This window comes from Phalacrocorax carbo, chromosome 3 (genome assembly GCF_963921805.1).
Source record: "Phalacrocorax carbo chromosome 3, bPhaCar2.1, whole genome shotgun sequence".
NCBI classification, from domain to species: domain Eukaryota; kingdom Metazoa; phylum Chordata; class Aves; order Suliformes; family Phalacrocoracidae; genus Phalacrocorax; species Phalacrocorax carbo.
In genome coordinates this window covers 21,485,758-21,510,577 of record NC_087515.1, presented here as the reverse complement: position 1 = coordinate 21,510,577, position 24,820 = coordinate 21,485,758, and the positions used below count along the sequence as shown (strand labels likewise).

The 24,820-nt window shown below is 42.0% G+C and overlaps 2 protein-coding genes and 1 long non-coding RNA gene across 8 annotated transcripts in view; 1 reads left to right on the top strand and 2 right to left on the bottom strand.

The window, feature by feature from the left end:
• The window catches only part of THADA (THADA armadillo repeat containing), a 165,137-nt gene extending 155,484 nt beyond the window's left edge, over positions 1–9,653 (bottom strand). For all 3 annotated transcript variants that reach the window (XM_064446113.1, XM_064446114.1, XM_064446115.1), the window contains exons 1-11: positions 9,610–9,653; positions 8,100–8,195; positions 6,628–6,722; positions 6,072–6,202; positions 5,648–5,796; positions 5,457–5,489; positions 4,293–4,345; positions 3,156–3,342; positions 2,395–2,489; positions 1,887–2,107; positions 230–921 (exon numbers count right to left, since the gene is read on the bottom strand). In XM_064446113.1, coding sequence (XP_064302183.1) covers positions 230–921; positions 1,887–2,107; positions 2,395–2,489; positions 3,156–3,342; positions 4,293–4,345; positions 5,457–5,489; positions 5,648–5,796; positions 6,072–6,202; positions 6,628–6,722; positions 8,100–8,175 — 1,732 coding nt within the window. In that variant the 5' untranslated portion in view covers positions 8,176–8,195; positions 9,610–9,653. The remainder of the gene's footprint in view (positions 1–229; positions 922–1,886; positions 2,108–2,394; positions 2,490–3,155; positions 3,343–4,292; positions 4,346–5,456; positions 5,490–5,647; positions 5,797–6,071; positions 6,203–6,627; positions 6,723–8,099; positions 8,196–9,609) is intronic.
• A 534-nt stretch (positions 9,654–10,187) lies between these two features.
• Positions 10,188–15,728, bottom strand: LOC135312466 (uncharacterized). Its single transcript, XR_010372010.1, has 3 exons — positions 15,328–15,728; positions 11,682–11,794; positions 10,188–10,381 (listed from the first exon to the last, which is right to left on the bottom strand). It is a non-coding gene; the product is annotated as an uncharacterized LOC135312466 (long non-coding RNA).
• A 287-nt stretch (positions 15,729–16,015) lies between these two features.
• Positions 16,016–24,820, top strand: part of PLEKHH2 (pleckstrin homology, MyTH4 and FERM domain containing H2) — a 57,035-nt gene continuing 48,230 nt past the window's right edge. Inside the window, exons 1-4 of one of the 4 annotated variants that reach the window (XM_064446106.1) lie at positions 16,016–16,151; positions 17,132–17,200; positions 18,767–18,932; positions 20,582–20,711. In XM_064446106.1, the coding sequence (XP_064302176.1) occupies positions 20,589–20,711 (123 nt within the window). In that variant the 5' untranslated portion in view covers positions 16,016–16,151; positions 17,132–17,200; positions 18,767–18,932; positions 20,582–20,588. Of the gene's footprint in view, positions 16,152–17,128; positions 17,201–18,766; positions 18,933–20,581; positions 20,712–24,820 lie in introns of those variants that run through there. The other 3 variants (XM_064446104.1, XM_064446103.1, XM_064446105.1) reach the window with 3 other exon arrangements.

Genomic DNA, 24,820 nt, shown 5'->3' with positions numbered 1-24,820 from the left:
GGTATGTAAAGAGAACAGTAAAGCACCCACAGTTAGAATACTAATTATTTTGCTCACGGCATAAAGACACACTTACGATTATTATGAATTCTACCTTGAAATACTAACAGCAATAATAACCATCTTGAGTTTTTCTCCCAGAGTAGTTCTAAAAACAACAGATCAGGAATCACATTTCTGAGATTTTTTTTAAAAATCATAATTACAAATATGATACTTATTTTCTTACCTAAATTAGCATCTGCAGAAGCCTGAAGAATTCTAATCATGTAGCTCAGACTATCAGGGCTGCATTTGAGCAATTTTGGTAAATAGTAATCTATTATGTAAGTAGTTTGGTCATGGTTCCCTTCACACAGTATTACTAGAAGGGGAGAAACCCAGATGTCATGCCACTGGTCAATCCAGGTGCTTTCTTGAACACTCAAAGTAAAATGGGCTTTGTGATTTGTAAACATGGTTTCCAAAAGGTCACTAGCATAGGGAGCAAGAGACTGATCATTCATCACGTCCAAGATTTGTACTGGAATTGTTCTGTCCAACTGTAGTATATTTTCAGTGCCCACACACTCCACAAGACAGCCAAGAGAAGCGTATTTCCCTTTTACATGCCATTCCAAGCTTAGTAAATGCTTCATCAGCCTTGCAAAGAATGGGTCTGATCTTTCATTGCAGCCAGTAATGGTGTTTCGGTGTATCTGAAGAAGATTCTTGAATATCAATTTGGTTTGGTGTCTAACAGCATCCAGAGGGTGTTCCCAGTGTGTATAAATGTATTCCAGCAGCTTCCCAACTATGTCCGAGTTCCCATTAAGTTTGATTTTTAGATTTGGAGAGCCTGAAACGAGGGCAGCCAGCGCTGAATTAGTCCAAATAGCAAGGACTCTAGCCAAAGACGTTGCCATACTGGAATCTTTTAACCTTTTAAAAAGAACAAACAAGAAGTTCATTGTTTGCATTTGTCAATTATTTAAAAAAATAAATTTTAAATTTCAAAATAATTATTTATCACATTTGTTTACCTCACACTAAAACAGGTAAGGAGACACTAACCATTCACTGAAGAAAAGGAACTAGCACAAAAAGGAGGTGATGAACTGGATGTTACAAGTTGCATGCTTAATTACCTGCTACGCTATTAACTGGTCACAGCTAAAACCCCTAAATATGGGAAAAGAAACCTGACAAGCCACTACACTTGCTATTTTAAAAACAAACAAAAAAATATTATCCACATGCTAATATTTGGGCAGCATTATGTTATTGCATGCTTCTTGAAAATATAACTTTTTCATTGCCATATAAAAACTGAGTACCACATGTGCAAAAACAAAATCACAAAACTGACCTCCAAGGCAGGAACAAAGGTTGAACTAAACACATGTTTTAATCTCCTATCCAACAGTGCTGGTAGTCAATGCTTGCAACCAGAAAAAAAATTAAAACTCAGCTTACTTCACTACCATACTCTGTTTTCTTCTGTACTTTTAAAAGCATAGGAGGTGATGTCCTGCAACTAAAATTTATCTGTCTACATAAGAACTGATTCTGCCACATCTTACCATCAGGTAGTTGATAAACTAATCCCACTTATGTTAGAAAAACAGAATTTCATTTTAGCATGCAAGAGAAAATGGTAACTTAGAACTAACTATGCAATATGAAGACATATTTTTCAAGCTTATAGAGTTATTCTGAATATATTAAAAAGATGACACAATCTGTGGCAGAAACTAGGGTCTTTTCCAACCTAAATGATTCTATGATTACACTGAAAACATCAGAGAGATATTCCACCAGGACCATACAAGCTGTGCAAAAACACAAGTAAAAAGATCTACCCCCTCCTCCCAAACATGAAACAATAAAATTCAAAACACACTTACTCTGAACTCAAAGACAACAAGACTGATGCAATATCTAATAATAGTTTCTCTCCATTTTCACACATGCTGCCATTTTTCCATTCCAGCATAGCCAGTGCTCCATGGCAAAGAAAAAGAAGGACTGAGTCAGGGAGTTCTTCCGTACACAGAGACCCACAGGTACTCACAAACCATGATGGCACCCCTGCGTGTTTCATTGACCCAAGAAGCAAGTCACTAACCTGTAACAGCAAAATAACACCCATTACAGTATCTCAGCACAGGAGAAAAGCTATTTTGTGCATAACTGAGAATGTTAGAAGATCTGAAGAGATTTCTTCTATATCATTTTTCTCGAATTCAGAACCCTCATCTTACTATTTCATATGGCTAGGAGAGCATAAAAGATTTCTACTCCAGCAAAAGACTGATACGGAGGTTGGTGTGTCCTGCTATCTGTATCAGCACTGGTAGCACTGATTAACGATACAATGACATTTCAGAGCCTTCAGTGAAGAAATACACTTACCAAGGAAGGCAATTCTTCAGCTGGCTCATACATAGCTTTAGTAAACAGAATAACAGCCAGTCCTGAAGTAGTCTGAACAGTTTGCAGGAGAGTTGCTGCATGGCAGAGAAAGATATTATACATTAGAGTTCAGCAAACATCGTGTGCTAGAACTATGTCTCAAAATTATAAAGATGGTATTTAATTTTCCTAGACCACTTGTAGTTGTATAATCACAAATCTGTAGTGTCTGCCTGGATAGCAAATATCAACGAATTTATAGTCTAGTGTAATAGGAAACCATTAATGCCTTTTAAGAGATAAAAAATATAGAGCCACCCAGTAAGACAGAAGACTGTGGCAGAGCCCATTGGCATTTATACTAAATTCTACTGTACAAAAATATCTGTATAAGAAGTAAACATAATTAGTTATAGTACACCAATAGTTCTGTTCTGACAGCATAATTCACACAGACGTATAAACTTTTGGTCAGCACAGAGATCCGGTAAGTCTCAAAAGTATTTGTTAGTTTCTAGATTATCAGTAATAGCATTTACATGGGGTTTTTGTGGTAGGACAAGTTAAACTGTACATTCCAAAATTACGATCTACAAATCATAGCTCACCAAAAGACCTACTACTGCTCCCACTCCCATTTATCTCAGTTCAATTTCCATTCAAGCTAAACTAAGTTTTTTATACCTACAGGTTGTGTTTACCACAAAGACAACAAGACTGACTTAATCATAATATTTGGGTTTGAATGTTATTAAACTTACCATCCATTAGGAAGTTTGCGGAGCTTCTCAGTAAACTACACATACTTTGCCAAACGAAAGACTCATTGTGTTTCCAAAGACTTCCCTGGATATTTTCTTGTAATTTCTGTACAATCGTCATTGAAACTTTAATGGCTATCAGTAAATCGTGCATCAACTGAGTCTGAACAATACAATTTCCATGATTCTTTCTGTGGAAAAAAAGACAGACATACACACAAAAAGGACATTGAAACCATTCTTCACCATCCCCAGCAAACTACATTCTGCCAACTTCAGAGAGAATTAATGGTAAAAACTAATTTATTGTTTGAGTTGATCACATACGTAACTATAGGAAAACAAGAAGCAGACTCAAGGACCCCGCTTTAAAATTAAGTTAAAAAACATAATGACAAATCCTACTACAGTTTCTGCAGGTTCCTGTGACAAACTTTCACCCGTTTGATTTGGCCTCGGCAGAGCTGAACTTTTCCAGAAACTTTCTAAAAAAACGGGCGGAACACAGTGCTGCTCCCTTCTAGAGTTTCAAGCAGTTCCCCCATGCGCAAACCACATTTCTGTGATTGGATTTTTTCCTAACATGAAGACAGACAACACGTAAACTTCTAATGTATAAAACACTCCACTAAGCACCCTTCTCCCCCAGCTGCAACACAAGAGACCACAGTGAAGGGGTTTTACTTTATTCAATGTTGGAAAAGTCAAGATATTAAACGATGACTGCTGTGACAGACTAAACAGAGTATCAACACTGAATTAAACACTCATGGAAAGTGGAAGAGTATTACTCCACCTGAATTTTAATAAGTGTATCTATTAATTACAGTGTTCAGTCACAATTCAGGTAATGAAACCACAACTCAAAGGCCTCCCTTAAAAGTAGTAGCTCTAAGAGTATCAGTGCCTTAAATATTACTACCTTTAATTTTCCTCCTTCCCCCTCTTATTTTATATCATACTGCCACAAAAGGAAAGAAATTCATCAGCAGTTTTCGTTTAAAATATGTAACATTGTAAAATGACATCCCCATCTCTCATCAATGTATGGCTATCAAAGTGATATTCCAAACCATACCAGGTTATCTTGCAAGAGTGAAATAAAACCAGATAAAATACAGCTCATACTGAATTAACTTGCCTGTTTTCTTCCTGTATGCCAAGTAGCGACTTCTGCAGAAACTGAAGAACTGGTGAAAATAGTTATGTTATTAATTTATTTAAAACAGAAATAGAACAGAAAAATTCCAGCAAAGTAATCACAAACACACATCATGCCCAGACACAGAATCATACAGAATCACAGGTTGGAAGGGACCTCAGGGATCATCTAGTCCAACCTTTCTAGGAAGAGCACAGTCTAGACAAGATGGCCCAGCAGCCTGTCCAGACAAATCTTAAGTGTCCAACGTGGCCGAGTCAACCACTTTCCTGGGGAGATTATTCCAATGGTTGACTGTTCTCACTGTGAAAAATTTCCCTCTCATGTCCAATCGAATCTCCCCAAGAGCAACTTGTGTCCATTAACACAATGAACAGTTATCCATACAGTGGTGTTCCTTCCACTCTGTAAACAAATTAAACTGAAATTACAGTGCAGATCCAAAGATGCAATGTTAAAGCAAAATCTCAAGCTGGTTTGTGACAACTTGGTACAAAACAAGAGTTTCCAACCCACTTGGCCTAATCCTGTGAGGTACTGAATTTATGGTTCCTCAATGAAAAGCTGAAATTACCAAGAGCTAAAGACAGAGAAACCATAAAGTGTCCACAGGAACCTGTGAACATTATCTGCGAGCTGAGCGCACAATACGTCAAGTTATCCTATATTACCAGCAGATGAGACTTCTGCCAAATTTTTGCCGAACAAAATTCTTGCCACAGCAGGCCTAGGCTTGCTGTAGTCAAGACTGACCGTCAACAGCTCAATGTTCCCACAGGCAACTTCATCAGGAGGCACAGGACAGAGAATACTTCATGTAAAGTAGCATCAACTCCCCCAGCCCTTTAAGAATCACTCACTGCTACCTTTTCAGATTTATATCTAGGACTGCTCAACAAAGCAAGATTGACCCCTGGAAATTAAATGTACAAATCAAGGGAAACTCTTTGACAAGAAAGTACCATGTGAGGGTATTAGTTATTAAAAATTAACCAGGAGGAAATCAGACCTGATAGATTTTTATGCCTATCTCATGTGACTTCTTCACACACAACCCTCCCCGCTGTAATCTCCCACGAAATCAAATCCCCCCCTCACAAAAATAAGTGAAACTTATTTTACTATAAATATAAATTTACCTTCTTCAAACAGGTTCTTAACACTTGCTCTACCTAGAGGAAAGAAAATACATTTTAACTAGTGAATACTAGCCAGTACTGTCCATTTCACATAAATAAAGATGTAAATATTACTATTAGGTGCCCCACCAAGATGCAAACCAATGCTGAGCAAGTCAAACGAGAACGCAACATATTCAATGTCATCATACCTAAGCTGAAGTCCTCCATACAGCAAGCAAGGTTGTCCAGCACCTTTCTGTACAAATATATGTCTGTGGTTTTCAGTTCTTCCCTAAGGCAGCATACAAAGCTTTTTAAAGCCATCGCCATGAACTCTTCAGGAAGACTGTTCAGTGAACTGCAACAGTAAGAAACAGCACAATCAGCTCACACTAATACTCACAGTAATACTCACAGTAATACTTTACTTTGAAGTTATTTATCCAGTGATATACTATATTATTTATAATTAAGATTTTTAACTAAGCAAGAAAACCAGTACATATTCACATATTACTATCACAAATTTTCAGTTATTAAACTACAGAAATTTGTAGTGCACAACAAATTACTGACTTCTAGGTAAGGAGAACATTTTAAAAAAACAAAGCACTTACTATTCAATTTTTTTACCTTGCTAATACTTTTTTCAAGGGATTCTTCGCACCCAGTGAAAAATACACCTCTCCCAAAATATCGAAACAAGCTTTAGCCATGGGATTACATGCAGACATTTGATTCATCTTCTTTACCAAAGGCATAATCTATAATCAACAGAACACATGGTCAACAAAAACTCTGGATATACCCTGATCACTAACAGACGCAGAATTCCCTCTCATCCAAGTATACGGTGCAAAACTGTCCTCTCTTTACCATAACTTGTTGAGTTTCAGGTGTTAAATAACATTCCAAGAACACCTTTCATATGAAAAGTACCTACATAGAAAATAGGAAACTTGGTATCACTGGCCTTCCATCATTTTCAGTAACTGTAGCCCTTGCTAAGTTAAATACTAGCACTACATTTCTACCTAATAGACCTGCAGCAGTAACAACTGCTTTTTACCTGTTTCCAAGGATGTTTAAAACATTATAGAGTTTATTTTAGGACTGTATTTCCCATTAACATGGGAACACAACACACTGTCAGTTACCAAAAACCACACTAACAACAGTGAAGCCTTACTTGTTTAATACACTGGATCTGCTGGATGCCATTGCTCAGCTGTGCGCAGTGCAGAAGCAGGGATGCCAGGTTTTGCTCTTCAGCCTTTGAAAACCCTACATGTGAAAGAAGAGTCTCCTTTTAGAAAGGAATTAAAATAAGCAGTATAAAAAGTACATGATTTATAAGACAACATCCCTGCTTACTTCTTCATTTTTTTCCTGTTCCAGTAAACCTACTGGTGCCACAATCCCTTACAACAACTTAACACCAATTTTTTTTCTAACAAATGAAAAAAAACAACACCCAAGTTTCACTGCAACGTATAGTAGGCCTTATCTTCAGTATGAAGACAAGTTTCACAAAATCACAGCATGGCTGAAGTTGGAAGGGACCTCTAGAGGTCATCTGGTCCTACCCCACTGCTCAGATAGGTCACCTGGAGCAGGCTGCCCAGGACCGTGGCCAGATGGCTTTTTAACACCTCCACGGACAGAGGCTCCCCAACTTCCCTGGGAAACCTGTGCCAGTGCTCAGTCACCCCACATTAAAAAAAAATGTTTCCTGATGTTCTGAGGAAACCTCTTGTGTTTCAGTTTGTGCTTATCGCCTCCCATCCCATCACTGTTCAACACAGAAAAAAGCCTGGCTCTGTCTTCTTTACAGGCCCTTTCAAGTATTTTTTACACATTGAGAAAATCCCCCAGAGCCTTCTCTTCACCAGCGCTCTCAGCCTTTCCTCATAGCAGGGATGCTCCAGGCCCCGCATCATCTTAGTAGCCCCTTACTGGACTCTCTCCAGTATGTCCACATCTTGTGTACTGGGGAGCCCGGAACTGGATTCAGCACTCCAGGTGTGGTCTCACCAGTGCTGACCAAAAGGCAAGGAGCACCTCAGAGTAAGTTTAGTATACAAATCTTGTGTTACTCATTTTTAGTTTCTGTGGGGTTTTCTTTAAGTAAAGATCACTGATCAATCAAACAAAAAACCCTCCCACAATATAAAAGAGCATTTGAACAGTATCTTTAAATCAAGAGAACTACAGAAAATAGAAAGCCGAGGAAAATACACTCAAGATGATCTCCAGAGGTCCCTTCCAACATCAACCATTCTGTGATTCTTTGAAATTCAGTATTATCCCATATATTAAGGCTAGTACTTCAGGTAGCACTGAATTACAGGCCTGCAAGTGGGATCACAAGAAGGACCTTCTACCACCTTCACATCAATGATAAAAACAAAGAGTTTTCAAACCAAAGACACAGTGCCCTAAAGGATTCTGTTAGCACTGCCAAGGTAAGAAGTCATTGTCATTACAAAATAAAAACAAACCACAGAAGAGCAAACACACCTAAACCCAAGAAAAATACCAGAAATAGAACATAACAAGAAAAAAAACCCAAACCAGATCAATTTCAGTAGCTACTCAAACACATTCTACTAACAGAAAAAGACATTACTCCTTAGTTCAGGAAAAAACCCCAATACTTACTCTGAAGTTTTTCAAGCTGCTGATGGTCAAGAAAGAATGCATCTACCTGAATTTCCTTCTTCTTCTTTAAAACCATTTTAGCTGATGAAGAGATACCTGCTCAAAAAGGGAAAAAAAAAACCACAAACAAACCAGGTCACATTGTTTTAAAAGCATTACAAACACTTCCTATGACAATGATCTTTTCACTGTCCTGAAATAATGTTTATTGCATTATCTGTGCAATTTTTTTTTTTCAAGATAATAGCCCTCTATCAACTTCAACTATTTCAAGCATTCTCTCCAAAATTCACCCATATTTCATGGCACAAAATGAAAGACATTGAAAATGGGATTTCAGGATTTGCTGGCTGACAGACTGCCTCACTGCAGTTTCTAGTGCACTTGTTATGTAGTCTGTGGCACACCCCTAGATCAGTTTGAAAATACCATGCAGAAGCATGGGAATTACACCACAAAACTTCTGTTGCTGTTTTACAGTTCCGAAATAATTTAACTTGTATTAATATAAAGTTAGAACTGTGTAGCAAAGCAGTTTTCTTTCTTTACAATGTATCAACCAGTTATGTGTTCACTATAATGGATATTACAAATAGCAAGTTACTTTTCTTCTTTAAGGTAACAGCAATTTAACGTGCACTACAGTTTCACTGACTCATGAGCTCGTTATCAGAGAGCAGCGGAGGCTGGAAGGGACCTCTGGAGGCCGTCTGGTCCAAGCCCCTGCTCAAGCAAGGACACCTGGAGCCAGTTACCACGACCAGGTGGTTTTTGAAAGTTTCCAGGGATGGAGACCCTACAGCCTCTCCAGACACCCTGTGCCAGGGCTCGGGCAACCTCACATCACACCTGGTGGTCCCAGATGGTTGCAGGGACCCTCCTGTGTGTCACCCTGTGCCCGCGGCCCCGTCCTAGCACTGGGCACCACTGAAAAGAGCCTGGCTCCATCTTCCTTGCACCCTCCCTCCACATACCTATATACACTGGTAAGATCCCCTGGCCTGTTACCTAGCCCCAGCTGACAGCGATCAGAAAGCTTAACTCCTTTTATTTTCTTATAACAACAGGTGGCCTCAGCCTTTCTCCCCGGGCGGCGGGCACCACGCCACAGCGCCCGCCGGCGTGCCAGGGCCCGGCTGGGCCCCGCTGCCCAGGACGGTAACAGCGCGCCGGGCCCGCCAGCCCCCGGCGGCCGCAGGGAGCAGAAGGAGGAGCCGGGCCCGCAGCGCCGCAGGGGAGGGCGCAGCCGGGCCCCGCTGTCGCTCCGGCGCTTCCCGCCCTCCCCGGCCCACCGAGGCGGCCCAAGGAACCCTGCGCCCCCCCGGCAGCTCCCAGCCGGGCCGCGCCAGCCGCCGGCCCCGGCGCAGCCCCCGGGGCCTCCCCGCCTGGCAGCGGGCAGCAAGGCGGGCCCGGGGAAGCAGCCAGCCGCGGGGCCGCCACGGAGACCGCGGCGGAGGGAATGAAAATGGCGGGAGGAGCCTGCCCGCCCCTCACCCGAGGGGAGACTCACCCGCCGCCGCAGCTCCCCTTCCCGGTCTCCGCCGCCCCGCCCGCACCACGTGCCGCGAACCAGGGTGCGCCCCGCCCCGCCCAGGCCCCGCCTCACGCAGCCACCCACCGACGGACCGACAGACCGGCCGACCGACGGCCGCGGTGCTGCCGGGGCGCCCGAGCAGGTGCCTCCCGGCGCCGGCCCCAGCCCCAGCCCCAGCCCCAGCCCCGAGGCCGGGCCGCCATCCGGTTCCTTCGGCAAGCGTTTGTCTTAGCAAAAAGATGAACCAACGTGAGGGTCGCCGGCCTTCGCGTCGGCCTTCTTGGTTTTCAAACATGCTCTCAACTTTTGGAGAAACTGGTGGTGGCTTTGATGTATCTCCTGATCGCAATAGCTTGTGTTTCCCTCTGAACAATTCCGCTCCCTCCTCAGACCCTGAGGTTCCTCAGCAGTTTCAGATGCTGCGTCCTTCGGAGCCTGATTTGTCATGGGCCCTCGCGGTACCCAGTGGCTGGGAGGCCTCCCTCCAGGGCTGGCAACGTTCCGGAGCCAGAGGAAGGAAATCCCAGGAAAGCATCCAACGTGAATCGAGCTGCTCTAGTCACAAATTCTTCCCTTCTTCCCCTTTTTTTTTTTCCCAAGGAGTGGAAAGAGGTTTGCATAAATGCTTCGCAAAAATCCAATAAACTTCATTTGAAAAGCACCTTCCATTTGTTTGTTTCCTCTTAACCATGTATCTTGATCCTTCACAGCAATACCTAATGCGCCAGTGCCTCCACATTTTCTTAAACTGTAAAATAATTAACAAAGCCCAGTTATTTTATATATATATATAAGTATATAATATATATAAAAATGCATTTATAGATGTAAATGCTTACATATATATAAGCATTTCAGAGCAGATTTTTCTTTTAAGTTTTCAACATCTGTCATGTACCTTTCACAATCCTTCCAGGTCCCCTATGAGTATACCATAAGTAACAAGTACGTCATTTGCAAGCAACAGGCTACTGAACGGGGATGGTCTTTCCTGAGTCCATGGGTTGTTTCTAGCAAAAGGGAAATCTTGCACTCATTGTCAAAATGGTTATTGCAAAAGTGGTTGTTGTCAAATGCCAGCTCAACATAGTAGTCGTGCTTCCATTAAGATTTAAGAACAACAACGTTTTGGTAAGGAAAAGGGGGAAAATATAACAAAATGCATTCCTTGCCACTTTACTTTCATCCAACAGTGATTTTCTTAGCAATCTAAAACAGCTAGAGTGCATGAGAGCGCCCATTTGGGACTTTCAACAAACTTCTGGATCCCCCTTTAACACTTCAGTCTCACAGTACCTTCTGACTTCAGACACAGTCATGGCCAAAGGAGCTGAGAAAAGGTTTAACCATATCCAAACACATGGAAAATAATTTAACTTTTTTCTCTGTTGGTTGGTTGATTTTCCCCCTGGTTTGTGTTCAGCCGTTTCTGGGAAACTGACACCATTATTTGGCACTACGCGTTGCAGTGACCTACTTAAAATGCTGGGCTGTCTCCAGCTCGAGAGAGATTGAATGCTCCTATGTGATTTAACCTTCCAGCTAAATCAGACAACACATCCTCACTGAGTGTAAGCAAAGCCTCCAACAAGCTCAGTTAAGTCCCCAGTTCCTTGTGCTCAATCCAACACCTGCTCATTTCACATTCAACAGGATCCTCTTCCTACAGGTCCCCCAATTTCAGGGGAACCCTTTCCAGGCCGCAGCTTTATGTATTCTCATACAGCTCATTTTCTGTCCTGCAAGGGGTAACTGTCCAGCAACTTCCTCCCTTCCAAAAAAGCTTTACTCTCCCCAAGTTTTTTTCAGTTAGAGGAAGCATCGATGCCAGGGAGCTGTCAGGTAACACTCGCAGAATCCATGCTTCATAGTGTGTTGTAGAGCAGTTATCTCAAGAAATTAAACCATAGCATGCAAGACCCACGCACTTTATTTACTCTGTTCCCCAAGAGCACCATGTTTCCAGTATCCAAAATAACTTGTTTAGAACTAGATCATGTACCACCTCTGAGCAGCTCGCTGGGCATGGGTTATTAAGGCTTAAATACCTTGAAAAGCCAAGACACTCTGTCTTCATCATTCCTATTCTGCTGATAAGGAGCAACAGACCCTTGAAACACTGGTGTCATGGCTCCTGTGTGCGCTGCTGTGTGCCAGAGACCTTGGAGACACCAAAAAAACAATTGCAGTGTTTGAAATTGCTAGGGAGAGAATAAAAGAACAACTAGAAAACATCACTATGACACTGTATAAATATATATACACTTTGAACTCTATGCACAGTGTTCATCCCTGCACAAAAAGAATACAGTAGGACTGCCAAGGGGGTGAGGTAGGGTAAGAAGGACAGCCAAGGGTAGAGAGGGGCTTCTCTGGGAAGCCATTATCTTCACTCTCGAAGAGAAACTACTGAAATTGAATAAGACAGAAATGTCTAAAATAATTTTTCACTTCTCTGCAAAAACTAAGGGCATCAAATGAAACAAGGAGACAGCACGTCCAAAAGAAAATTGATTATTTAAACCGTGTTGCTCATCGTCCTAGGACATTTTGGATCTTGAAAATTACATTTCTTTAAAAGCAGCTGGACTAAACCATGGGAGGAAAAAAAACAAAACCAGCAAAAGCTTCAAAACACAAAACTTCTGGTTCACAAAGCCCCTGAACCACAAAGCAACTGGGGACTGGGACACTATTCTGGGGAAATAACACTTAACTTCCCTGGGCAGTGGCTGAGGACGACAGCCAAGCGGCTGGACACCAGGCTAGATGGGCCCCCAGCCTGAGCGGGTACAGCCATTTTTACTGTAATGTCTGAGCATGTTTCTGCAGTTCATCAGAAGGTTCTCCTGAAGTGCTGGATTTATGTTCGTAGCCTTTACAGTTCTGACAAATCAACATCCACCAGTGAAAATCCCTCTCAAAGGAAACATCCTAACCCACACTGTTGGAAACTTTAATGTTGAAGCTGTAAATTCCAGTCTTCTTGAGCTATGCCTACATCCAGTAAGTAAAATACTTTATATTTTAAGTTTATTTCAGAGGGAGATGATGAGCTTAAAATCTGAAAACTCTCAGAAATTGATTATTTAGAGCAATATAGAATTTTACCACTCTGTGGCGCCAAACAATTAAAAAGAGGTTTTGCTTTTAAAGGGAAGCCATGGACCTTCCCATGAGCCATCTGTTTCTTCCCTAGAAAAAGCCTTTATTAGTAACTGAAGCAAGCATAGATTTTTTTTTCCGTTCAAAAGTACCAAAGCCCAAATACCACAGGCTATTTAGATAAGATGCCATTTTTGTATCACTGAGAGACAAGCTGTAGCCTTCAAAGAGCAACATACTAAGACATGTCATGGTAATAACGTGAATTGAACAGGACTGATCTTTCTCCCTTCCCCTCCTCCACTTAAACAAAACCTTTGAAGCTTTTTTTTCCCAAGAAAGAGACTTTTTAATTAACTCGAACAGTATCTGAAGATGGCCTGGTTTTTTCTATACTCTTTTGCAATTGCAACTAGTATAAACAATGTTATGGGAACTTTTTTCTATTATGTCTCAAATATACACGTCATCCTTTCAAAGAATCCCTGTAGAAATGAACTTACAGAAGATAGTGTCTAATCTAAGGTTTTGGAATCACAAGATGTTTTCTGGAATATATTTTCCAGTTGCAGACATACATACCACCCTAAAATACCTCAACTTAAAGGCTGCAATATTTATCTCTGTGAGAGAGAACCAGAAAAAACTCCATCTGTCATGACAGAGGTACGGTTCTGATCCAGCATGTCAGAGTCACGTTCCAAGTACTCAGGAAAGTCTCATAAAACCCCAGATTTTACATTCTAGTTGCAGGTTTGACAATAACTTGATCATCTCTGAAATTGAGCTAGTGGCATTCTTTGGCTTCCACGCTCTTGATCAGATGTTTTGCATGTTACAGTGATCATAATACTTCAAAACAAATGAGGTTATTGTTTAATAAGACAACGAGAAACTTGGAACTTACTTTCTTGCATTCAAATCAGTTATGGGCAATAAAAACCATACAACGCACGCATCTTTAGTCCACACCTAACTCTTTGGGAAAAACAAATACTTCACAGTGGTTTGACTTTGATTTACTTCAGTAGTGAGCCAGCTACTAGAGGTGATTGTTCCAAGGTGCAAATACCCCATCTTGCACTTTGCCTCTGCAACGTACTCTGCAGCACTGATTTTTTTGCATTTTCTGCACATACTTGCAAGACTCCACCTCGGCTTTATTATTGGCTGTAGGTACCCTCCATCAGTGACAACAGCAAGAAGAAACGTCTCTCTTCGTGAGGCTGAGCTTGTATGCATAACAGTTTTCTGCGCTTATCTCATGTCTTTGCCTTTCCCTGTTGCATTCTAATTACAAAACAAAGTTGTAATATTGTTCTATGCATCCCGATTGTTCTACTGGTAATTTTATTCCCTTCAGTAACTGAACACAGCTTCTAGCTGCCTCTACATAATTTACAGGTAAGGGCAGTGCAGAGGAAATCCTGAATATCCTTATTCTTTCTTCCAGAATATTTTTTTCATGCTCTTTTCCTATCAGTATCGAGAGCTGCGTGACTGCAGAGCATTTTTATTCTGAGGCCAAAGAAAATGCCAATCCACAAAACAAACAGAAGGAAACACTCATTTAGTGAACAGGCTTTGCTCTCCCTCTTGTGGTCCAAGGATGTCATTCACGTAGCCTTCACTTTTCCTTAGCTCAGCACCGACCCTGAATTCAAGGGCTCTCCCCAGTCTTGGGTGTATCTAGAAAGAATGTGTTACTACTCAAGGAAACGATATGGCCATAGTTTCATTAAACACCTATGCTAAATCATTTTGTACAGTATCTGTTAGGAACCCAATGACGATTTTTATTCTTTCGGCTAAATCTTTTAATCTAGAAAAACTTTTCTTTCAGTTATATTGGTTTTAATGTAGCTTGAATACTCCGGACAGGAGGTATCAGGTAGGAAACGATTCACTTCTTGTTAGGCCAGCAATTGTTTTTAATACATTTTTTCAGTGTGTTTAAAAAATACACAAGGCACTTAGGAAGAAGTACCAGCAAATGAAGCAGTTTCAGTGAAATTGTTTGGATATGTTAAGGTCACTGCGAGTGGAAAATTGGAGGCTGTACTGAACTGAATAGGAAAAAATGAAATTGTGTATATAACCAAATGGGGAACATTTGAGCTTTTAAGACTTCTTCTGACCAAAAAAAAAAAAAAAAGCACTTTCACTGACTCACAGGTGATTGTGAAGTAGTTTATAAAGACGACTCTGCACAACTACATTAAAAATGAACCCCGTGATTAGGGTAAAATGCAGTGTGTTTATGCGCCAGAAGAACCTGCAAAACATTTTGCCTCTCTAAATCACAATCCAAACAAAATACAATCCCCAAGTCTTGGCCCGAATCAATGAGCATACAAGGAAGGTCCCTGCACGTGTCAGCCAAGCAACACACCAATTACTTTTTCCAAGTACTTTTTAACACTTCAGGCAGTCTTTTAGAAGGGACTGAAATGGCTGGTTACCCGACATGTGCTCACAGCTCTTTTCGACCGGAGGGGACGAAGAGCCTGCTGCCAACGCGACTCACCAGCACATGCACCTGCTGCTTCACCCCATCTAGCACCAAGACGCAGAGCGTGTTGTCGCTACCTATTGGACACGGCGCCTCTGCAAGGCCCGTTCATCCCGTGATATCCCCACCATGGCCCGGTGGCTGCACCGTCCCAACCCTCGGGCTGACAAGTTGACAAATGACCTTCCACTAAAGGTGAGTTTTAAATCGCTCCAGCGTTGCAGGTGACGGACTTCAGGGCAAGTGGGCGCGTCTTCCGAGCGCAGTCTCCCCTTCAGAAATAGACACAAAGTCAGGGGGAGGATTCCTCATTCACAAAGGAACTGAAACACCCGGGATGGGGAAGGGGTGAAGGCAGGCCGCCCCTTCCGAGGAGGGGAGCGGCGGGAGGCAGCGGTGGCGTGCGGCCGGTCCCACCCGGCTCCCCTCGCTGCGGGAGAGCCGCCGGGCTCCCGCCACCCTGCCCCGCACGGCCCCGGCCCGCCGGCCCCGCCCGCCCCCGGCCCGGCGCTCCCTCGCGGGCGCCCCGTCGGGGCCGCAACAGCCGGGCAAGGCCGCCTGAGGAAGAAGCGCTGGGAGCGCATCCCGCCGCCGGGACGACGAGGGCGGGCCGGTGCGGCCCTCCCCGCGGCGCCCGCCGCAGTCCCGGGACGGGCCCCCCGGCGCCGGGCGGCTTCCCCCGCCGCCTGCCGCCGCCGCGCCGCGCAGGCCCCGCCCGGGCGCCCCGCCGGGGGCGGCCCCCCGCTCCTCAGTGGCCGCGGCGGCCGTCGCTCAGGCGCCCGCGCCGCTCGCCGCCGGGATGGTGGGGCGGGCGCCGGGGGGCGCGGGCAGCCGCGGCCCCGCAGCGCCCACAGCCCGGACGGCGCCCGGCGCGGCAGCGCGGCGAGCCACGGCCGGCCAGGTTTGACCCCCCTTTCGTTGCCTCCCCCCTTCCCTCCCCTTGCGAGCGGGGCCGCGGCGGGCGGGCGGCAGCGCCCGGCCGCCCCCGCTCTTCCCCGGCTCTCCCCCCGTTCTCCCCCGGCTCTCCCTCCCCGGCGGCCGGGCGCGGCGGGACAGCCGATCGCGGTGGCCCCGGGCGGCTCCGTCGGGCGTGTGATGGCGTCACGCGGCGCTGTCACCGTGGAGGGTGACGTTGCGTTAGGTCACCGCAGTGTCACCGACTGCAGTACCCCGGGGGTGCGTCAGGCGGTGTCCCCACGGGCAGGAGAGAGACGAGCTTGAGGTGACTTTAGGTCCCCTAAGGTCGCCCGGTTGGCAGTGCCGTTGCCCTGCCATCCCTGCAAAACGGAAAGCGAGAACACAACTTCCAAACAAGCATGCAAAATTAAGTTCTTTCTAAAAATATCGACCCCACCAGCTTGCAGAATTTCACCTAAAAATTAAGCATTCGTACCTAGTGTGATGTCACACTACGACCTTTACAATTGCTGTCATCGGGAAAAGGACGTAAAATGATCTGCCGTGCTTTAATGCTATTCGCCACATATATTCGACGGCGCTCTGCGGGTGAGCCACGGGTTGTGCCATGTCTCTGGGCAGCCGCGGAGCCAGCAGCTCCGTAACGAGCTGGGAAGGGGACAGCCTGGCCCCTGAAATCAGGAGGCCTAGTGGGGGTCTGTGCCCGGTGCTGGAGTGGGAGAGCCCTGGCTGACGTGTTGCTTCATGGGAACAACCTCATCAATATCTCAGAAGCAGGAATAAAAACGTTTATAAAATATATTTTGAAGGAATTTTTAAATAGCTTGGGCTACAGTTTAGTTCGCCTGAGCAAGGAATTATGCAAAGTGAGTCAAATGGAAAATAAAGTTACCAGTGTTTCGACATGAGTGAGGGCCCTGGCCAGCAACAAACCTGAGAATGACTTCCTTGATTCCCAAACAGGTCCGCTTTGTGTCTCATCATTTCCTTTCTCCAGTCCAACCTTTACGGCTCCAAAAATATTTGAAAGTGGTGAGTTTGGGTGAAAAGGTGGAAGAAAGGGGGCTGAAATTCGAGAGGTACGGTCCAAAAGCATTGGGGCTGGTGAACTTTTTAGGATGGTGTAGGGAACCCGCCATGTACTGCGCAAACCCACTCCTTTTGAAACAGAAGGACTTGCCAAGCTTTCTCCAGCAGAGAAAGGACATGCAGAACATGCGGACAGAATACGAAGCGTTTAGTTAAACACAGCATTTTGTTAAAAACAGAGGAAAACACTGACAGTGCGATAAGGGCTATGTAAATTTTTAACTTGCTTCAAAAAGCTAGAACATTGTTCCCTCCTTCCTCCGAAATATATTTTGATAATTTCCAAGCAGACAGCAAAGAAGAGGAAATTATATCAATCCCTTTGGGGAGAATGTGACATTCTGACTTCTTGAAGCCTGTGAAGAGGTTTATAAACTTAAAAAATGAAAAAGATGAATTTTATCTTTCCAGACTTGTCAAACTTGTCTCAATTAATTTTTGATGGCATAATTAGAGCTTACCACTTTAATGTGCTCTTTTTTAGTTTACTTTTCAAAAGACTTTATTTTTAAAGCTTTGGGGAAAACGGAGGGCTTTGCGGTGGGAACTGGAGCAGGAAGAAGGGGAGGACTCTGTGTAGGTTCGACTGCTGATTCAGAGTACTCTATTTAGCCAAGAGAGATGAACTCATTTTTTTCCTCCCTTGGGGAATCAAACAAGAAACAGGAAGTCATTGATTCAAACTAAGATCATTCACTCTGCAATTGTAAACAGTGTATTATGTGCCTGTAAATATTTCCAGAACCCATTGGCTTGTTGGAAAATATGAAGTAAATTATTATAATCTCTGACAAACATCCCACAATAAAAAGAGTTATTTTCAAACTTTTTATCTTTAATGTTTATACAGTGGAATATTAATTAGCTTGGACATTGAGAAACTACTTGGCTGAATGCATTGTTTGCTGCCAGAAATCCATCTACTTAAATGGTTTGTTGAAAGACAAACATTTTTTAACTCCACCCTGTAATATCGTACCCTACAAAAAAGCAAAAATTCTTTCACAACTTGATCCATTTGTGTTTTCACTACTGCAAATACTGTTAACCAGATATTGGCTGAGTTCATCTCCATCTTATGTAGCTGTGATTAGTCAAAAAGGAAAACATTATGAAAAATCCTAAATAGACAGTCTAATAGGAAATTGGCATTCCTCGTTAGGAGAGCAGAATCCAGGCTGTCTGTCGAAATCCATCTGCAGCTGAAACTTCTGCTTCTTCTGTAAAGCAGGAGGAGCTGCTGCTTGGAAGTGCCACCTTCCCCCCTTGAACATGGGGACTCTGCACAAGGAGAGGGGAGTGAGGATTAGGGACAGGACAACGGTGAGCAACCTGGTTCCCTGAGAGTCCAGGGAGTTTTCTGCCAAGCTTAGAAGAAGGGGGGAAGTGGTAAAAGACAGAGGTCACCCAGAAGGCTTGCAGTTGAAATGACTGTGTGTGTAAAGTTCAGAATTCGGGTGTTGTAGGATCAGCTCAGGAAACTATTTTAATGATGTGCTTAAATCCCAGTGATTCAATGGGGATTCCTGAGTGGAGGATTCCTGAATAGGGATGGTTGTAACCTCAGGTTTAACAGCTTGAATCACAGCCTGCAGGACCAAGAGGAAGAGAGAGTCAAGGATGGAGCAGTTACCTTCAGACAAGTGATTGTGGTGATCCTCTTCTTCCTTCTAACGTAAGATTTGGAATGAAAGGAACAAAAAATTAGGGTGTGTGAAAGGAAGGAAAGTTTTGATCAGTGAGAGTTTTTCACATGCTAGCTATGATGAACTTGAGAGTAATTTGAGACATTGAAAATTTAGAAGAGGACTAGAAAACACTAGTGGATTGAAGAAGAGTTAAGGACTTTTTGGAATCCTACTCTTGACTTTGATCTCTCTTGCGATGCTTTGCCTTTTCTTTTTTTCTTCCTGGTGTCAGAAACAGTGGAAAGCGTAAATCCATAGGTCCTTCCTTTCTGGCTGATGAGAGCTTGGGGAAGGAGGGGACCTGGGACTGCCATCTCCAATGATGGGAGGGACTGCTTGAACCCAGGCTCCTGAAGGACTGGAGTAGTCACGGGGAGTGGGGCTCTCAAAGACATTGCTTATTAATCTGTGCTAACTGGGTCAGAAGTTGCAGTATAGAGATCTATATTATGCATCATTTTCCTGTGCCAGCCTCTTTCATCACACTGAAAAAAGTTGCTACTTGCCTTTCCTGTTAGTGTCTTGTCCATGACAAAGTTGACAAGCATACCACATAACCTGATGACTGGTAATTTTTCGTTTGTTGTGATCTTCAGCTGCCTTCCACTGTACGGTGTTCTTATGGCTGTTTGTTATTTCAGAGATAAATTGAATACTTAGGGGGAATTCAAGCTTTATTTTCAAAGCCAAACCTATGTGTTCAGAGCCATGTGAAGGCCAGGGCCGTCGCTCACACGGGAACCTTTTGGACTGAATGGTTACATTCAGCCATCCACTTACTCTCTATTAAGCTGTCTACAAATAGTTGGAATACAACAGATCCCAGTCCTTCTGCTTACACACAGATGATTTTCTTGGCTTCTCAGACTCAAACCATGATGAGCCAGCTCTCATCCTGAATAAATTTTCCAGCAGTGCTTGTCCAAAAGGGCACTGAGCTTCATTTCCAGAAGGGATGAGCAGTTAAATGTAGATAAAAGCACAGATTTGAATGCGAAACATGCATGAATCAGTACATCCTGAGATCTGCAACAGCTAATGTAAAGGGATTGTTTTTCAGGGTGGGGACCCATTAGGGACTTTCACCTGCCTCTACATTTGGAACAATAAATTCCCCTGTGCATCTCATTAAGAGTATTAAATTTTAAAGGCAATTTGATTAAGCATAAGAATTTCAAAACACTTTTTAGAGAGTCATCTGCCAAACATTAAAATTGCATAAAAGCAAATATGCCTCTAACTCACAGCTAGTTACACCTACATAAGGCCTTTTTCTTAGCAAAAGCTCAGCTCTCTACAAGCCTTTATTATGTAAGAAAGGATATATAGCGTAAATGAAGATTAAAATGTGTGAACTGTCTGTGCTTATTAAGTAAAACATATTGCAGCCCCAAAATAAGTGAAGAAATTAAATTATGATAAACCTAAATATTATCAACAGATTTCAGAGATCTCCTGGTTATGATAAGGGCCTTTGCAGACTAACTTACTAAGTTTTATGAAGCTGTACCTCTACAAAATTTGGGAGCATTCTTGGGATTTATAGAAAATACGTTAGTATGTATACTAAAAAAAAGGTCAAACATTAAATACAGATTCAATTTGACATGGGGATTTTTTCCCTTTCTTTTTCCAGCATAAATATGGCTGAACTTTCAGAGCCAGAAGGTACTGTAAACTGGAAGGAAAGGTGTTTAACTCTGGAGTCACAGTTAATGAAATTTCGTCTCCAGGCAAGCAAGATCAGAGAATTGTTAGCAGAAAAGGTAGGTCTCATGGTATGAATTTTAATGTTGTATAAATGATTTTACTTGATGATGGGGGCTGATCACTTGTCATGGTTTGAGATTACAAGTACTGGGATTCTTTCGGGAGGAAGAAAAAAAAGGCATTTTAAAACAAAATATATGGAAAACAGGTATGCTTTAATGCTGTGAAAGAATTTCACACATTAGATTTGCCAGCAAGAAATGTTCATTTTCAAATAAAAACACACTGGCAACTCTCCTGCAGAGAAAAATATGTATCCAGTAATCACTTTTACAACATTGAAGTTAATATTTAACACATTTTCTGAGGTATTTAAGATCTGATTTAAGACACAGAAATCACTGGGGAGAAAATCCAGAAGTATTATTTTCCCCAGTACTCCTTACTGAATCATATAATTTACCAGACTTGCTTTTCCTGTAATAAGACATCTCCAACTATGGCTCATCGAATTTGAAATATAAAAAAACCCCACCATTGTATTTGCCTGGCAACATTTTCACAGAACAGGCAATGAAGAGAGTACAAGGGACAAAACATTATAGAGAATCGTTGGGACTCTGTTACTATTAATATTGACTTCAGTGAATTTCTAGTTAAAAAGTTATTTTGTCAAAACCATTCTATTCTTCCTAGACCAATTGGGATCCTTTTATAGTATATTGGAGTGACAATACTTTTACACATTTATGTTAATGCTTCTCTTTTGCGAACTTACCCAGTTTCCCTTTAAAGCCATAAATGCATCTAGCCTCCACATTTAGCCCTCTTTGAATCATTCCCATTTTACTATATTTTGGTGGGGCTGAGAACTAAAAAGTATTCAAGCAGGAAAAACATGTATTTTTGTATTTATGAAGAACCGTGGATGATGTACAGAATTATGTGCTCCCTTCCTTTCCTAATAATGTATCTATCTTAATTCCAGAATCTTACTCAAAGTCCTTTATATTTCTATGATTCTATGATTTGTTACTTTATTGACCGGTCACTGAATTTTGTAAGGACCTTGTAAGTCTTTCTGGGCAGAAGGCTTCTATTCTTCTTAATAACAAAATACCATCAAAAAAATGGGTCGCTTTACTGCCCAATGGCCGTTACCAATTGTCTATGATTATGCTGAACAGCGTACGCCCTGAAAAAATCTCTGCAGATCTGCACTCGTAGCCGCCTGTCACTGTGGGAAGTAATCAATTACCTACTATTTCTATTGCTGAGCCAGTGTTTTAATTCTTGGAGGGACATTCCCTCTTATGCTATGGCTGTTTGTTTCCTTTAAACACTTTCCAAAATTCAAATAATTATATAAACCAGATCTCCCCTATCTGCAGTCTTGGTGATGCCCTCGAATAACTTTCATGGCTTTGTGAGCCAACACTCCTCTTTCTCTGTGAGGGCCACTTCGCCTCTTGCCTCATCTATCATACTTATCCGTGTGTCCCCTAGTTCTGCTTTTACAGTCTCCACTAATTTGCTTACTACAGTCATCAGACTTACAGATCAATAGTTTGTTCAACTATATCATCCAGTTCTTGACTGAATATCATTTGGCAATTTGCTACTATCCAGTTTATCTGCTCGTGCCCTTATCTCTTCTGTGGAGGTCCAAAACCTCAATTTGAGATGGAAAAAGAATGGAATAAAGAAATTAACTACTTTCTGTATTAGACTTTTTTTCATTAAGTAGGTCTTTTTTGTTACAGTGAACATGAAAATTTACAGCAATGTAAAATCATTGTGTAATAATACCGAGTTCTGCTGGAATTGTATTTTTACAGTTAGTACTCCAAATATCTCTGCTTTGGCATGACTAAAAACATTGCTGTTAGAAAGCAGCGTAGTTGAAACCCCTTAATTTTTCACCCAGTCCCACCATTTTCCTGTATGGCAAACACTCAGTGAGCAGGTATTGCAGAATATTGGGTTTTGAAAGTGCGACCAGCTGTACGAATGCCATCTATTGACATTTCATTTAAAAATTAAAAAAAAAAAGGGAAACTACTTGTGTCCATCATTCCAGTTAGCAAAGCCCACAAATGAGTTAATAAATCATTGTCATCGGTCTTGGAGGAGAACATCCACCAAAGAGTACAATACTGTCTCCTTGTAACACTCGGCAGATCCTTGGATGCTTACACAGTCGGGGCTGTTAGATGTCATATATCTCTTCTGTCTCTTTACCCCTTTGGATCACTGCTGTTTGGGATTGAAGTCAAGTGGCTAAACACTGGACATGACTTTTCTAGGGACTTTCCAGCAGCCATAACTACCATGTGTTATGCAGCTGCTGCTGATCATAGTTTTGGCAGGCAAAAAGTTAAGATTCATGAACAGCACTTCACAAAACTATCTGAGTTTAAAAAAATATTATATTTTAGAAGTTTGAATGCTTTATATTTGACTAGTCACTTTGTTCCTTTACGATTTGCATTTACAGTGCTAGAAATGTCCTCTTAAATTAATAGAAAAATATGCATAATCATATAATTTCAAAAGTCAGCATTTAAAAAAAAACAGAATAAGAGGGATAAAATCGCGAATCCTCAGCACTGTGCCTGAAACAAAGCATTCGAAGGAAAATTACTTATTCTTTCTCATCACTGAGAAACGTGACTCCAAAATAGATAAAAAAATCTTAAGAACTTATCGTGTTACTGCCCTCTTATTTTAGTTTGCCTTAGCTTTCTCAGAAATTTTAGAAAAAATGAAGTGTTTACAGGAGGTAAAAATGGGAGAAATATTTTCTATTGAAGACCATGGGTCCAGCAAGTTTTCAGTTGGGGTAATTTGATATATTACTCTCCAGAGCAGAGCATTAGCAGACTACGTGACAAATGATCCTTCTCCTCACGTTGTCACTTTGGCTTTTTAATAGGAATCATTAATTCATAAACTGGAATTCTGCTGGGACATGCACCAAAGGCTGGTCAGAGCTCAACAAAATTAGACCATATTCATATGCAGATTTATCAATCTTGCATAATTCAAAACCAACAGTTTTCAAAATGGGCACTAAAGTCTTAGCTGTATTTATTTGTAGGTTGGTTTCATTTGTAACAATCCAGTGGTTATTTTTCACATATTTTTATTTTTAAAATTCCAAATTATACAAACAGTTCTCATTGTTTGTAAAGGGAAAGATACGCTCTCGCTAGTCTGAGATTAAACTGCATGGAATGGTTACTCAAAAATACCTTTGGGAAATAGCAAAGTGAATAATGAAGACCTGACTGGCCAATACTTGATGGGCATCCTGATACTAATGGCAAGAGGAGAATACAGCCGATGTCAGTCTTCATAGGTTCTTTTTAGATTTGTTACCTGTTATACAATGAAACAGATTTGCAACGCACACCAATATTTCTCAGTCTGACTTTGATTAGCACAGGCCTTTATTTGTGGTTTTGTTTACAATCATCTCTATGCCATGAAATGTGTACTAAAACATTGAACAATAGCACCAGACAGCGTTCTGCTTCAAAATAGCAACAGAAATCACAGTACTATGGCGTGACAGACATAAAACTCTCATGGGTATTAAAATATGTGATTGTTGTAGCAGACAGAGAGAGAGTGATACTGTGACAAAACAGGTGGTCTCTGCAGGGAGGTAAGAGGAATGAACTGGTGGTAATTCTCCAGTCTTCCTTCTCTGTGTATATTTGAGAGGTACCTCTTCAAGACATAGAATCAGGAAAAGGAGTTTACATCCTATTACGCTGTGCATATGACTTGTGAGAAAATGCCATTGGGTTTTTCCCCTTATATTTGTTCTACAGCTTAGTCTAAAACCAGAATATAATAAGGGTTTGCTTGAATCTATCCTTTTAAGTATTTGTGTCCATGACCTGTGTGCTTCTGTAAATAGATTCAGGCAGTGGATTAATTGCGATACTTTTATTACTCACTGGAATCAAATACCTTTGCAAAGTTGTTTTATTTAACAGTGCCCCTGCAAATAAATGAACAATCAACATGGGAAGTCTTCAGTATATTCTTCTAATAGGTGTGTTCTAATTTAAAAACCTGAACTATTTACTGGGTTTTGTAAGTCCAGCAAAAACTCATCATTGAACCTCAGTGGTTGAGGAGTTCAAGAAATTTG